At 43.9% G+C, this 15,207-nt stretch overlaps 2 protein-coding genes across 2 annotated transcripts in view; one reads left to right on the top strand and one right to left on the bottom strand.

The window, feature by feature from the left end:
• The first annotated feature begins 483 nt into the window (after positions 1–483).
• Positions 484–15,207, top strand: part of MOB3B (MOB kinase activator 3B) — a 182,303-nt gene continuing 167,579 nt past the window's right edge. The window contains exon 1 of the mRNA XM_046664456.1: positions 484–615. The gene's annotated coding sequence lies outside the window, so the exon portion shown is untranslated. The remainder of the gene's footprint in view (positions 616–15,207) is intronic.
• Positions 5,189–5,947, bottom strand: IFNK (interferon kappa). The gene has a single exon (XM_046663904.1). It carries the CDS (start codon positions 5,813–5,815, stop codon positions 5,189–5,191), a length of 627 nt encoding a protein of 208 aa, XP_046519860.1. The 5' UTR covers positions 5,816–5,947.

Here is a 15,207-nt window from a genome sequence, read left to right as displayed (position 1 = left end):
CTCCCAGCTTGTTCTAGTAAATCCGCCAGAATCTCAAAGCATTTTCCAATGATTAATGAATGCTCCCCACTGTCAGGCAGTCTGTGGCATTTTTTTCAGCAAGTCAGAGAATCTTGGAGAAGGTAAGCGATTTCCCCGTCTCTAGGTGCCTTGGATGTGGCCGTGGTGGAGCCAGAACGCAGCCTTTCTGATCCAGGATCTCCCCGCCGCCCTGGCCGGAGGGTCGCTGTCTTCTCCGCTAGGCTGGGAGCCCCGCACATTGCCCATTCCACCTCTTTCCGGAGAGAAGATGACCCAGAGGCGACCTGCCTCCTCTCCCTCGTGGAGCTGTCATTCCGCCGGCGGCCGCCAGGGGCCCCGCTCGGGAGCCGCGCGCCGGGCGCCGCTAGGGGCTACTTTGGAGCAGCGGCGGCTGGAGCCGGAGCCCCGCGTCCGCCCGCGCGCCCGCCCGCCGGCCGGCCCGCTGAGACCGCGCGCGCTGGCCCCGGGGCCCCTGGCGCGGATCCGCCGGCGTGGCGCCCCCGGCCCGGAGCTCAGCTTCCTCCCCTCGCGCCGGCCGCAGCTGACCCGGCGCCAGGAGCCGCCAGGGCCCCGGGCTGAAGTGAAAAGCCCACGGTGAGTGAGACCCGCTCCGAGCCGGGGGAGGTGGCGCAGCCCGGCAGCTGCTCGCGCCCGGCCGCCCCGGCAGGCAGAGGTGCGGGGCGCCCCGGGGGGCGGGGGCAGCCGGGGGGCGGGAGATGGCTGACCCCGCTTCCCCGCCCCCGGGCGCGGGCTTCCGGCGCTGGAATCCGCTCCGACCCCTGCCCACGGCTGGGCTTCTCGCTGCCTCCTCGCGGGCTCTTCCCGGGGAGGAACGGAGTCCAGTCCCCACCCCGGCTCCGGGGCCTTGATTTTACAAGACGTATCAATAAAATCCGTCTTCCTTCGGGGGACAAGTCTGTCCCCGAACCCATCCCGAATCGCAGATGACTGCAGGTTGCGTGTTGGGCCGGGAGGGGGACGGCGGTTGGCAGGCAGAGAAACTTTTACAGAAGTGCGCCTGGGCAGGGGGCAAGGTTTAGGGCGCCTTGATCTTGGAGGAGGAGGCTCGGCTGGGGCTGCGAGGGGGACTCGGCTGGGTCGGCCAGGCCGTCCCCGGGACTGTTGGTGCTTCGTGGAGGGAGGGGTGTGTAAAGGACGTACAAATCCTGCTGAACCCGTGGGCCAGCAACTGTCAAACATCTGGAATCCCAGCCCCTCCCTCTCGCTGCACGAGGAAGAAGGGGAAAACCCTTCAACTTTCCTTGATTGCTCCCCCCTGCCTTTGAACCCCTCTCGGAAGGGCAAAAGGCCGACCCCTGGCGCCTGGCAATTAAGTACCAGAGAACCCCAAACTCCTCAGGATCCCCCTTCACCCACCTTCCTGACCCCCCTCCCTGACGTCCTCCCCACAGGGACCACGCGACAGAGCCGATGGAGATCGTGGCCAATGGCCTTTTGTTTCTCCGCGTCTCCGCTATTGTTTGCCTTTCCAACATCTGGCGGAGCTTGGGGGAGAAGGAAGCCCCTGTCGGCCTCCGCCCCCGCCCCCCACGCCCGGCCCCCGGCCCCCTGACCCCGGCCCGCTCCCGCCCGGGATCCCGGCTGGGGCCGGTGCGGAGTCCGACCCCGGCGAGGCCGCCCCGCCCGGCCTTGCGGTTGGAGGGCGGAGGGAAAGTTGTTCCTCCCCGCCCCCTCGGCTGCCCGGGGCCAGGGCGCAGCGCTTAGATCTTCTCCCAGACGCGCCGCGAAGGGGTGCCGCTTTCGAGAGAGTGAGATCCAGGTCCTGCCTCAATCCAGGGTGTCCTGTGGTGGGTTCCTGCGGATTTCAGTCTCTGGCTAAAGGCGTGTGGCTGGGCCGCTGCCAGGGCAGTGGGACCGATCGGGGCGCTTCGGGTAGGCAGAAAGCCGAGGTTCTGAGTTTCCAGGGGCCGGAGGGCAGGCGAGAATGGAGCCGGAAGTAACCTGGGAAGCCTCAAGACTTTGCCTGGAACTAGTGCTGGGGTGGCTCCCTCCAGAATGAACGTGGAGTTCTGACTTCGCGTAGGGCTCCAAGTTTGAATCCCACGCCCCCTCTCAGCATTCAGAAAAAGCAGACCCGGAGGACACAGCACGGGCGCCGCTTCCAAGTCCCTGCGACCTAGTGGCTTGGGACAGGCCCCGAGGTCCCCTATGGGTGCTCCTGGTAGATTATAGGTGGCCCTATTTCTCTGCGTTCCCTCCCAAATCAGATGCTTACACATCGTGCTTATTCTTAGTGAGTGTGGATGGATTATTTCTTAAAGAACTAGGGCAAAAGCAAAGTAGCCACTCTGAGAGGGCAAGGTCCCCGGATGGTGCCCGGAGAGTGGCTTTACTTATGACTGGAGGCCGAATCTGTGCACCTGCTGGAACCGATCCCTGCTCATAGCTTTCCTGTACCGGTGTTGCAAGCTTTTTCTTTGGGAAAAATCAGTCCCTCTTCCAAAGAGACTCAGTTAGTACACTCTTTTTATCCTCCACTTTTCAATCCCTCATCCAAGCCAGGGGAGACAGGAAGCTTCCATCTGAACGTTTGTGACCTGTGTACCCACTCAAGCATTATAAGTGGAAACTGTGCACTTGGCTCTGCACAGTTTTAAGAGTTTTCCCTTTACCCGACTTAGAACTTTTGAGCTTCCATTTAATAAAGAAGAGCAAGAAAGGAGGTGGCTAAGTCAGGAATGTGGACACAGAGCACTTTCTCCAGCGATTTCTGGATATGACCAGTGGGACCAACAAAAGAAGAAAAGCAAAATCTTTGAAGCACCGGAGGGCACTTTACAAACGTTTCATTAGGAAAATGGATCCCCAAGGAAGGCGTCCTTTGAAATTTAGCAACAGCAGCTCAGGAGAGAACCAGCAAGAAGGACCTGGGTTGCTCAAGAAGTGCCCACAGGCATCATTAACAAAGGGAAAGGCAGTGCCTGTCTCAGTCCACCCCAGTAAGGAAAACAGGGTACTTGTGGTGAAAGATAAGCTTGTACAGTTTCTTTAATTTTAGAATTAAAAAAAAAAAAATGCCCCCTCCCAAATCATTGTAGAAAAAAATAGAAAATAGAGAGAGGTGAAAATGAAAACAAAGGGAAAAGGGATATTATAAACAAGACTTCAGTGAACAATCTTACCCAGTTATTTCCTTGGAAGAAATTTCTGGAGATGGGATAGTGAGGTGAAAAGAGTTGATGTACATTTTAGGATATTTCAGATTGCCACATTGTCCTTTATGAAGCTTGTGCCAGTTTACCCTCTCCCCACAATACACAAGAGGATTTTTTCCCCTGTACTCAACACCCCACTCACTCTCTATATTATCATTCTTTTTTATCTCTGCCATACGGATGGGAGGGGAGTATCTTATTTTGCATTCCTTTAACATTTTTCATATTGTCTATTAGTATTTCCTCCTTTGGGGTGATGTGAGTTTGTGTCTTTACTTATTTTTCGGTAGGTTGGGCTCCTTTTTCTAACCCGGTGCTGTTAATAAAAGCATACTGTCTCACTTCTGCCCCTGCTGGTAGTCAGTCTTACTGACTTGGAGTGCCATTTCTTTTCCCTCCTGCATAGCAAACATTTGGCCAGACCACAACCGTAATTTACCAAAGTAACTGACGTGATCCCAGTAGAGTTATTAGGGAGACCACACAAAGGCATTATTAGAGAAATGAATGGCAAATATCAAGGGTATGCTTTGTGCCTCGTAGTTCCGTGCCCCAACTCCTTTAAAGCTTGTAATGCTTTTTTTCCCCCTTTAGATCAACTGTTGATGCATTGTTTTGACTAAACGGATTATACTAACTCATTTTATTGTCTGATCCTTCCACGGATAACCAATATACCATGATCCACAATTTGTTCCTTTAAATATTTCTTATACCTTTTGGATTGAATTTGCCTCAGTTTCATCATAAGACTTTCCCTGTTTGGCTCTGGCATTGGAGCCTGCACTTGGATGAATCTAGAATCCAAACAGTTTAGTAGCATGCGGTTATAACAATAGCGAGAGAGTCTCCCAAGGGCTGAACAAGGCACGTCTCACCCTCTTTTCTGCATTTGTGTAGCCACAATCTCTGTGTTAATTCTTGCTTGAAGGTAGATGATTCTGAGATGGGGTAGAGGAGAAAGAGGAAGAGAAAATTCATTTCAGCTAGATGATGAATTAATACAGATGAAGGACCACACAAGAAAATTTAAGTACATAATGTGGATAATCTAGGTACAAAATAACTTTACACGAGAAAAAATATATTAAAGCATCATGTGTTATTAGGATGACTAATTGACTTAGAAAGTGGTCTTCTAACTGGGAAAATCCAATGTGAAATTCTTCTATAGTGTGACTGTAGGCATTTCATTTCAGGCACACAAAAACCCAGGAAAGGCAGAAACTACACTTTTCTGCAGCATTTTCCATGCCTATAGATATAGAAATTAAATAATATGCATTAGAAATGAACAGTGCTCTCTGCACTGGAATCATAGGCTCTCAAAGGTTGAACTAAGGCTTAATGCTCTTCTAACTCAGCCATCCAACATCACTGTGGCTCTTCACTCTCTTAAAATAATAAAATACCATGCTACAAACTTTGTATCATTTCAAATAAACCAAGCTCAGAAGCAAATGGGCCAGCAGTTTCAACTTTTTTTTGGTGGGGGGGGGGGGGGGAGGAAAGGGAGAGTATTATCTCTATGGAAGATATGAGCTCTTTTAACAGTGCTGAACTTTCGTAAGATAAACAGCCTTGGCTGCAAGAAGGTTAAGTTGTTGAGGTGTTACATTTTGCAACATTTTCTGATCCCTATTTTCTTCTGGCCAAGTTCAAAGGTGATGGAGCAAAGCAAGTAAAAAATAGCAAAAGGAAAGAGGAACAGAGAGTAGAAGATGGAGAAGGAATCTTATTTCTCTAAAACTGCCTTCAGGGTTTTCTAACAAGACTCTTGGTCACCCAGGGGGTGGTTGGCCTCACCTCTCTTAGAGAGGTGAATGTGGCTGATGTTTCAAGGCCAAATGTTAGAGATGGTAAACATTACATAAACCACCACCAATACAGCCCATGGCAGGTTTAAAGGATAACACAGTAATTCTTAAAAAAAAAGATGGAGGAGTAGGAGATTTTGGCAAGAAATGGAATTTTAATTCTCAAAAGATACCTTATTTCCTCCTGAGTAGTGCCATGGATTTCAGAAGGAGATAGAAACATCTTCTGATTTCCACTCGGACGATCTCCCAGGCACAGTGACTGTATTTCTTCTCTTTCAGGAAATTGTCTATCCTGTTGAAATACCTCCTCAGTTCTAGGTGGCTCAGCGGGGGGACCATCATTGCTGAGTGTTTCGTCCCTTCCTCTTCCATCTCCTTCATGTCTTCGTTTTCCTTCTCTTCTTCCTCCAAGCATTGTTCCAGGTACTGCAATTGATGACCAAGTCCGATTTGGATTTGTTTCAGATGTTTCTCTTCCCAAGCGGATCTGAAGGTGTATTGACTGAAGATGTTGAAAGCCTGTATAGACGCTTCATAGAAGGCCTCCTTGATGTCGTTTTTCACAGGCTGGGTGTGCGATAGAATCTCTTCGGGCAACTCAAAAGCTTTGTTTTCTCTTAGACACTCTATAGGAAATGAATTGCTCATAACGCTCAGAAGTCTCAGATTTTGCCAGGTGACTCTACTCAGGTGAATATTCAGAAAGTTACAGTCCAGCGAGAGGATGCCCGTGATGAACAGACCCACAAGGCATGCAGGCCACAGACACTTTCGAATCACATCAGGCTTGACGCTCATTTTTTTTCCGAGCTAAAAAATCCACAAGACTCAAGCTTGGCAATGATGTTTTAGGTCTTCAGGGTTCCTTCATGTGCCTTTTATACACCTGAATATCTTCAGTGGGGAGGAGTTTTCTCATTCGTCATTTTGTAGTTCTCAAGGTTTCGGCCCCTTTCCTTTGCCTCTGAGGCTTTTTTTGACTTGGGGTGACTACGCTGACTTTGGAAATGCTATCTTTTTTTTTTTTGGAGACAAGTGAGCAAAGCATTACCATTGTGTTACCTTAGATGCCTGGATGATCCATCCCAGTACTATAGAATCATCATAACGAGACTAATGCAGAGTTTTTCAGGAAGAACTGAAAGCTGTGACTCTATACACTCACTCACTCATTCACCCAACTTTGTTACATAAGAGAGAGCAATCCTTCAAAATCACTGCGTAACTGGCTCTATAGCCAAACATCTCCTCTCATTGAGTTAGTCATAGACATTGACCAAATGACTATGATTACCTGGTTGTAAGGCCACCGGACCATAATATAATTTAGGTTTTCCCAATCTTGTTAAATTAAGCTTCTACATTGGGATATTTTCTCTTTTTATTTGATTTTTCTGCATCTCAAAAAAGATGAAAAACAGAGTTTGTCAGTTGAGCCTGGCACTTATCAAATAGAAGACTAAGTCAACTTGGTTTTCTGTTGCCATTAGAAATGTTGAAACTTTCCATCCTTTCCTTTAGTTAAAACAGAACCAGTGCTTCCCATCCCCATCTAGCATTTCGTACGCCTCCAATATCTTTCCTAGAAGTTCTCCAAGGACGTGTATTTTGGGGAATACTTTTCTGCTTCAGCAGCTTCTCTCTTGTAGTAGCATGCATTTTCTTTATTTTTAGATATAGTTTAGACAGTATTTAAAAACTTTTGCCTGGCTGTCTTTCCTTCCTTATTGGATGTTCTGGACGCTGCAAAGGTTTTTGTTTGTTCCTGTTTGTGTTTCACTGAGGAGGTATGTGAGTAGGTGATCACCTTCGTAGCCTTTTAGCTAGTTCACACCTGGACCAATGTTGCTGTGGTAGTGACGGCCATCTATCATATATGGTTTTCACTTTATTTGACCAAATAACCTCCTTCTGGTTATGGTCAAGGTAAAGGGATTCCTTTCTCCAGGAAAGTGAAATGGGATGTCGTTAAACAAGATTAGCTTATTTTATCATCTTGGAAAAAGCAATACATTAGTTTTCAATAAAGTCATTTTAGAATGGTAAGCAACCACAGTTCCAGGAATATGGCAGAACTTTGATTGGAAATTTGACTTTAAAAGTTCTTCTCTAAATCAGTTGGCTGTATCAAAGGCTTATTGTGGACAAGTGAGATTTCTTAAAGTCGTAGCTTTTTGGACTGGTTGCCTATGGAAAGAAAACTTATATTACTCTATGTGCTCTCTCTCTATAAATTCTCATTTCACAGAAAGATTTCATGGGGTGACTAACTTGGAAAAATAATTAGGAAAATGGACCGTTTTTATAGGATTATAAGTGGACACAACCTTCCTAGAGAGCAAAATGGTATTATGTAGCAAAAGCCTTAAAAATGTACATAATCTTTGACTCAGCAATTCTCCCTCTAGGAATTTTTCCTCAAGAAATAGAGATGGATGTCTTTAAAGACTTAGCGGTCAGAAAGTTTATCACAGCAAAAAACTGAAAACGATTTAAATGTTCAGCAACAGATACTTGTTTAAGTAAGCCATCAGTAGAAAACTCTGTGCAGGCGTTAAAAATTGTGTTATCAGGAATATATGTGGTCACTTGGATAGATAGACTTTATAGCTTAAAAACAAACTTTACATGGTAGTATATAGAGTCTGATACTGTGTTGTTAAATATAGACATATGCATATATGTACAGAAAAAATCTAGAAGCATATCTCTGATTGGAAAAGTAATGGGTGATTTTTATTTACCTGGATTTTTAAAGTTTTTTATAGTCAGCAAGTATTCCTTATTTAATAAGGCAAACTGTTTTTAAAACAAGATACATTAAAAAAGAAAAATTATTATACGTCTACAATTGGGATCAATACTACTTTATTTACTTAAACATTTCTCTTCTAGGGTACTTCAAAAGGAAATGTGAATTTTCCCTGACTCAGTTCCAATTTAGTTGATATGAATGATATAGAGTATATGGGAGTTCAATGCGCTATTCTTGCAACTTTTCATTAAAAATATATATGTTTATATATACATATGTTTATGATTACACACACACATACACACACACACACAGAGTCTATTTGTGCAAAGCTCATCTGAGGGCCATAACTTCTTACATACCTCACATCATTTCTACCTAAAAGTTCTTCAGTTGTCCCAGTCAGAGCTGCTTATTCCTCTTTGGGGCTTTTGCAATGCTTTGTCCTCCTTACTTATGGCTTTTTAAAATAGATAATTATGTATGTGTTGATCTCCCAATTTTGTAAACCCCTGTCCTCCACTCACCCAGGGTACTTAGCATCCTTTGCACTTATCTGAGACAATTCTAACCAAGTTAAGAGATTGTTCTATTGAGTTACTAAGCTGAGAGGTTCTGCTCCTAGGTGATGGAAGTGGCTGCAGATTTGGCTTTTGTCAACCATCTTGAAGATCCCTGTATTTTCTGCCATGTACAGTTTTGTCATTTCATCTCCCTCACCCCAAACTTTCTCCCTTTATAGTCATTCCATATCATAGCCCCATTTATTCAAAACAGTATTTTTAGCATTTGCCACATGCCAGTCACTGGGCAAGGTCCTGCATAGCTCTTGATCTCAAGGAGTCCATGATTGAAGAAGCAGACATATTCCGAATGTTTTAGGTAGCAGGAGTAATTCGTGGGTATTCCTTATAGCATGGACCTCATTCCCTATGTGTTATAAATGTTAACTGATGCTGATGTTGACAATATTCATGGCAAAGAAGGAGGGGTGATTGACACGCATGTCTTCTCCTTTTTCACCATCAGGGTTGCCTAATTTTACAAATGAAAATACAGAGCATTCTTGCAACATTTGGGACATATATATACTAAAAAATCATCTCTTGTTTATCTGAAATTCAAATTTAGCTGGGTGTCTCGTGTTTTTTCTGACAACCTGATCCACCATGCAAACTTCTATTGATCTCTTGGAGCAGAACTCAGACACGAAGCTGTCGGTAGGAAGCTTTGCATCTGTCAGCTGTCCACCACGTGCAGAGGTGCGTTTGATTGCATTTCTCTGTGCTGACGTGACTTGTGCACATACAGGTATCCCTGACAACCATTCACAAGCCAAAGAGGCCGCCTGCCGTACTAAAACAAAATAGTACCTTCATACGTGTACACTCACACGTGGTTGCTCTGATCAGAAGCGTTGCTGGATGATCAGTCATTGGTTGTGCCTCTGTTCTGTAAAGCCATGCCATCTGAATATATCTCAAAATATAATCAGAAAATCGAAAAGGATGACAGTGTAAGGAAGTGTTTTTATCCCCAAATTTCTCTATCACAACCATTAGCGGGCTACGAGTTGACATGGCTCTTCTTGTTTCCATGATATCTGCGGTTACTTCTCTGGCCTATCTTGAGTTCATTATATATAGTTAGGCTTTCCTCGGAGGGAAAGCTGATTAGCAGGGGCTGCCATGTTGTTGACAGAGCTATGTGAAGTCCATGTGGATGACAAGCTTAACAGTAATGGGCAAGACACAATTTGTTTGATAAAATCGAGATGAGACATTTCAGTCTAGACAAGACAGCTGTGATTCAGCTCAGGGGCATTTGGCATCTTCTGGTAAGATTTATTGTTCTTTATGAAAAGGCAAGTTTCAAACCAGGGTGAGAGTAACTTGTTGATCATCCACGTTACTCAGTACATGAACGTAAGTCATTCCATTTGTGGGATCAGAAGGTGATTGAGCCCAGTGGAGAGCTCAGAAATGGAAAGCCTTGCATCCATGCCTGGCAGTGCTTCCTCGGGCATGCAGACAATGGTTACCACACAGTTGTGTGCAGCTGTTTTAATCCCAGCCAACCCTGAACCTCCAACTGGTGTTTCACTCATTCTCACTGGGTTGGGGTCAGCCTCTCCTATGGTCCTCGAGTCCACTTCTTGCCTGTTCTCTTAATGATGTACCTGGTGTAGAAATTTATGACTACATAAGTAATCCATGGATATGTCCATACTGTGAAAATTCAAACCCTTCTGCTAAAGTGAAAGCTTGGCTTGCCAGCTCAGCCTCACGTCATACCACTGTCCTTTCCTGTGGTAGCAACAGTTATCAATTTGGTATGTGTTTTTATTTGATATCTGTCTCCACACTGAACACTGAGTTCTGTGAGTGCAAGGGCAACACCTGGCTTGTTTGCTGCTCTCTCTTGAATGCCCAGCAGGACCCACAGAGGTCGCGAGAGACCTGAATCCCTTCCATGGGTGACATGCTGCATGGGATTGAGGGGACTTGTATATATTTTTTAAAAAATTGCCAAAACAGGATTATAAAAAATGTGATATGCTTTGAGGTTTAATCCAGTAAGTGTATCTCTGTGACTATTTATATGATATCGTTTGGATATAATATAAAAAATCTAGATTGTGAACCCTTCACGAATATGAGGCCCAGGATAAGCGGCTCACCAGACGTGGATCAGAAAGATCCAGGTGCCTTTCGCAGCACCTGGCACTCGGTCAGTGCTCAATAATTACTTCTGCATGACTGAAGGGAGATAATGAAGCCGTGTCTCAAAGACAGGCAAGTCATTTGGTGGTTTAGTTCTCTTGGTGTAGGGATATCAGGAGGACAAAATCAGGCATTGGAGAAGCTCGATGCATTCACAGAATGGTAGATGGCAGCTCAAGTGTCCCTTTAATGCCCTCTCCTGATTCCATTGTTTTCTCTTTGGGATTCACCGAGGCTGGTTAGGTCATGAGCACTGTCATTCCTCTAAACTGGTGGTATCACTTAGTTCTGCATTGTTTGGTTGACTTATATACCTTCCCCTCCAAACCAGAAATGTGTCTCCTTCAGTTTGGGATCCATGGCACCTCCTACATAAAGACATGAAATGCTTGTGAATAAAAGATTGCCATGTGATTTCTCAAGTTTGGGTATTAACCTGTGCAGGCAACACTGCTGAGAGGTTCTAAGACCATCTCTTCCTCCTCTCCCCCCAGTATTGCCACTTCTTCATCTTAGATGCTCCTGGTAGCTGTCATTTTATTCAATCACTCGTAGGGAGGTTCTTTGGGCACACTTACACTTGATTCTCCTTTATAGCCCAGCTTCAGATTATGCATGTAGTAACTTCCTACACAGAAATAACTTGCGCTGTTAGAAAATGATCCCTGATGTAAAGAAATTTAACATGGTGGGATAAATATATAAGTCAGTAAATATGTACCATCAGTAAAACCTACCCTCAGTCTTGGCATTACCAGAATGGCTTCCATCTGTATCCTTGTTCCACTATTGTTTCTTTTGGTTTGTTCAAACCCTAATGGGGCTTTCACTTCTGAGATGGCAGTAAGCATCTCAGATGAGAGATGTCACCTACCAGAATAATCCTCCCCTTTACCCACTGAGTAGATGTGGATTTCTTCCCAGACCACATCCAAGGGTGCCTGTAGTCTATGAAGAAACAACAAGGGTAGAGTGGGTGATGGACAGAGATGTCCTCTTGTCTGGGATAAATATTTAAAAAGGAGTTGCCATTGCAGAGATGAGGTCAGTGTCTTCTTTTAATTACTATCAGCTTGTATGTGGACATAAGGTTTCGTGACCTTTATGAAGAACAAAGAAAAGCAATATTGTGGAAAAATTCAAGTGGGCTTTTCTTAGACTGACAGAAGACTTGTGTGCCCCAAATTTTAGGACTTCTTTAGTGTCTGAGCAATGCCTGAGTTTGGGGGTGGTGTCCGGGAATAAGGAGTTGGGGGAGATATTAGTTTTCTAGAACTTCTGTAACAAATTTCCACAAACTGGGTGGCTTAGCACGGTAGAAACTTATTCTCTCAGAGTTCTGGAGTCCAGAAGTCTGAAATGAAAGTATCATGAGGGCCATGTTCCCTCTAAACCTTTTAGAGGAGACCCTTTCCTTGCCTCTTCTAGCTTCTGGTGATTGCTGGCCATCCTTGGTGTTCCTTGGCTTGTGGGCAGAGCATTTCAATCTCTGTCTCCATAGTCACTTCACATTCTCCATGTGTCTGTGTCCCTGTGTTATCTAGACATTGTCTTTAGGTATTCTTTGGTAACCATCTGCATAGTTATTAATAATAATAAAGGATACTATTTATTTAGTAGTTACTAAGTGCCTACTCTTTGTATAAATTATCTTTAATTCTCATAGCCACTATACAGTATAGACGTTATTATCCTCAATTTAAAAAGGAGGAAATGGAAGCTTGGAAATGTTAACTGACTTGCCCAAGGTCGCATAGCTAGAAATCCACAGAATCAGGATTCAAATCCAGGTCTGTCTGAGGCTACATTATGTTTTTATAGGATCTAGGGTGAAAAGTGTGGTGTAAAATCACTGTGTGTATTTATGCATTAATAGCCTATTTCATTCCCCAAAGGATTTGAAGCAGCTTATGAAAATATACAAGAGAATAAAAAGTAGTTAAAGGAAGCAGAGTTGAGGGAAACAGAGCAAGAAAGCAAAATGAAGTCAGATACAATTAGACTATAAGAATGATGTCATAAGGTCCAGAGTCATTGTTGCCGAGGGTTGCAAATCTGTCTCTGGGCTTTCTAGAAGCAAAGAAGAAATAAGATCTGATAAAGAAATCACAGTAGCCAGAACTAGCAATAAAGCTAAATCCTCAGTAGAAGCAAAGCTTTTCTTGGTATTGGGTCCTAGGAGGAATCTCTCCTGTGGACCTTCGAGAAGAGAGCACTGGGTTTCCTGGGCAAAGACCCCAGCAACTTCCTTACAGGAGTGACCACCACCACCACATGCATTGCAGGGCCAATTCTCCTAACCTCCCTCCGTGCTGGCGGATGTCAGATTGCCAGTGTGTGGTTCTTGGGCAGGCATTCTGCAGGGCTTGTGGAGTTTTCTCATGTGGAGCTACAGAATGGAGTACATCAGTTTGGCTGGATTGGGTTAGCATTTCTTCATCATGGCTCAAAGTGGGGAAAAGTGTGGTCACACATGTTGGCATTCTTGGGTGTTCAGTGTGGAGAGAGTGCCCTGACATTTCCAGAGCCCCTGCCCAGATCCAATCCTCCATTTCCTGTTATATATACAGAGGAAATTTTGAGAAAACCATTTGTAGGCAAGACTCTCTTCCGTTTAGTCAGAACTGGGAAAACAAGCTATTCTGTCAGATTGACCCGGTGCCATAAATAAAAGTGAAGTGTATGCTGGATTTCTACACAGTCATAGGTTTGATTTACTATACTCCTTTAAGGGCAATAATCCCTGATCAGGAAGGGAATATACGGAAGTGGCCTGTGGTTTTACTCTATGTTGAGGTGACTTTTTTTTTTTTTCCTGAAAGAGCTTCTTCATAAGTTAAATGGCTTAAAATTCAAAGCGAGGATAGCCTTGTGTCTCCAAATATTATAAATAATTAAATATTAAGACACATTCTTTTGAGTTTATCAATTTTGAAAACTCAAGCATTTTTCATTTAAAAGTAAAACTCACTGTGTGAAAAGGGCCATATAGATGGCCTCAGAGCTAAACTTTACATTTCTAAGAGAGATGCAGTTAAGAGAGCAGAAATTGAGATTGCCCTGTACCCATCCCCACTGGCACAGGGCAGTAATACTCATTGCCAGATGTGATAATACAGTTTCTCATGGATGGCCCCTGTTGCTGGGACAGAGAATGATGAAATTATCGATTGCCTATACATTTCATCCATCCATCCTTCCATCTATCCATCCATCTATTCATCCATCCATCCATCCATCCATCCATCCACCCATCTATCCATCCATCTTTTCATCCATCCCTCTATCCATGTATTCGTCTATCCATCCATCCATCTCTGAGGATATCATACCTGATACAGTCAGTAAAAAAGAAAAAAAAATCATGTTCTTGTAGAGTATCCAAGTTTTCAGATAATAAATAATAAAATTACAGGTGTTATGAGTGCTATGAAGGAGATCAACAGGGCAGGAGGGTAATTGGGGGAGGTTGATGGCTGAATTGAGACTTGAAGGATGAAGAAAAGACAGCCATGTAAAGAGCTAGAGGGAGAGCATTTCAGGAAAGAGAGAACTGGAAGTTCAAAAGTCCTGATGGAAAAGAGGTTAGGATATTGAAGGAACACAAAGGAGATTAGTTGGGTTGGAGCGAAGGTAATGTGAGGTTGGTACTGGGATAAATTGATATTGGATAGGGTGTAGCAGACCATAATGGAGTTCCAATTTTATTCTAAGACCATTGAAGACAGATGAAAGAATTTTAAGCAAGAGAGTGCCATCATATGACATGTGCTTTAAAGAGATCACTTTGGGGACCACTGGGAGGAGGAACAATTTAGTGAAGGGGCAAGAGTGGAAGCAAGGAGCCCAGGTTGAGAGCAGGTATTTTAGTAGGCCAGGTGAGAGTTGTGGTGGCTTAGATAGAGGTCAGAGCAATGGAGATGAGAGAATAAGACTGATTTGAGAGGTATTTTTAGTAAGTTACTGATGGTGCATTTGGGTCCAGCTAACATCTGTGATCACCAAAGGCAGTTTTCCAGAATTGCCATTGATAATCCATTTGATAAGGTCTTTACTGGATTAATGTGATAGTGTTTGGATAACCAGTAAATAATCTCACTTGGCATTACGTCTTTAACTGGATGGCCTTACACTACTTTAGGTCCCTTATACTTTGGACTTAGGTTGGGGTTGAGGCTTGGATTTCTCAGGTTTAGCTTGTTTAAATTTCTGAGAATGTTCCCTGATGTATTTCCTATGTGTACACAGAAAAAATGCATCTTCCTGTATATTTTAAAATGTAAATAAAATAATGTTTTGTGATCAATTTAAAACATAGATTACTATCTATAATCAAATCATAATAGAATATAATCATACAATCCTAAAGAAAGCAATCCTAATCTATTATTTACTAAATATAGGTGAGAGCCGATGGCTAACAACTCCAATTCTCCCCAATTTGATTTTTTTTCAATCTCAGAAATGTCTAATTGTCAGAAATGTCTGTCTGTAAAAATGCTCTGACACAAACTGTACTCCCAGTAAACATACTGGTGTTTAATAGGCTGGATCAAGATGTTCTTGTCAATAAAGTCAAGCAATAGCAGACTTCTCTTGTGTCACAGAAAAATTAAATAAATAAAATGAATATTCTATATTTCAAGGTTTTCAACAACATTTTTGTTGAACTTTTGGCACCTCTGATGGTTTACCCAGAGTAGGAGCTAGTC

The sequence above is a fragment of the Equus quagga genome, chromosome 6, assembly GCF_021613505.1.
Source record: "Equus quagga isolate Etosha38 chromosome 6, UCLA_HA_Equagga_1.0, whole genome shotgun sequence".
In the NCBI taxonomy this organism is placed as follows: Eukaryota; Metazoa; Chordata; class Mammalia; order Perissodactyla; family Equidae; genus Equus; species Equus quagga.
Note: the sequence above shows the minus strand (reverse complement) of the source record. Positions and strands in the feature narration are given on the sequence as shown.

Excerpts from the sequence above, each read along its gene's own strand:
- IFNK (XM_046663904.1), bottom strand. The coding sequence starts at position 5,815 with ATGAGCGTCAAGCCTGATGTGATTCGAAAGTGTCTGTGGCCTGCATGC.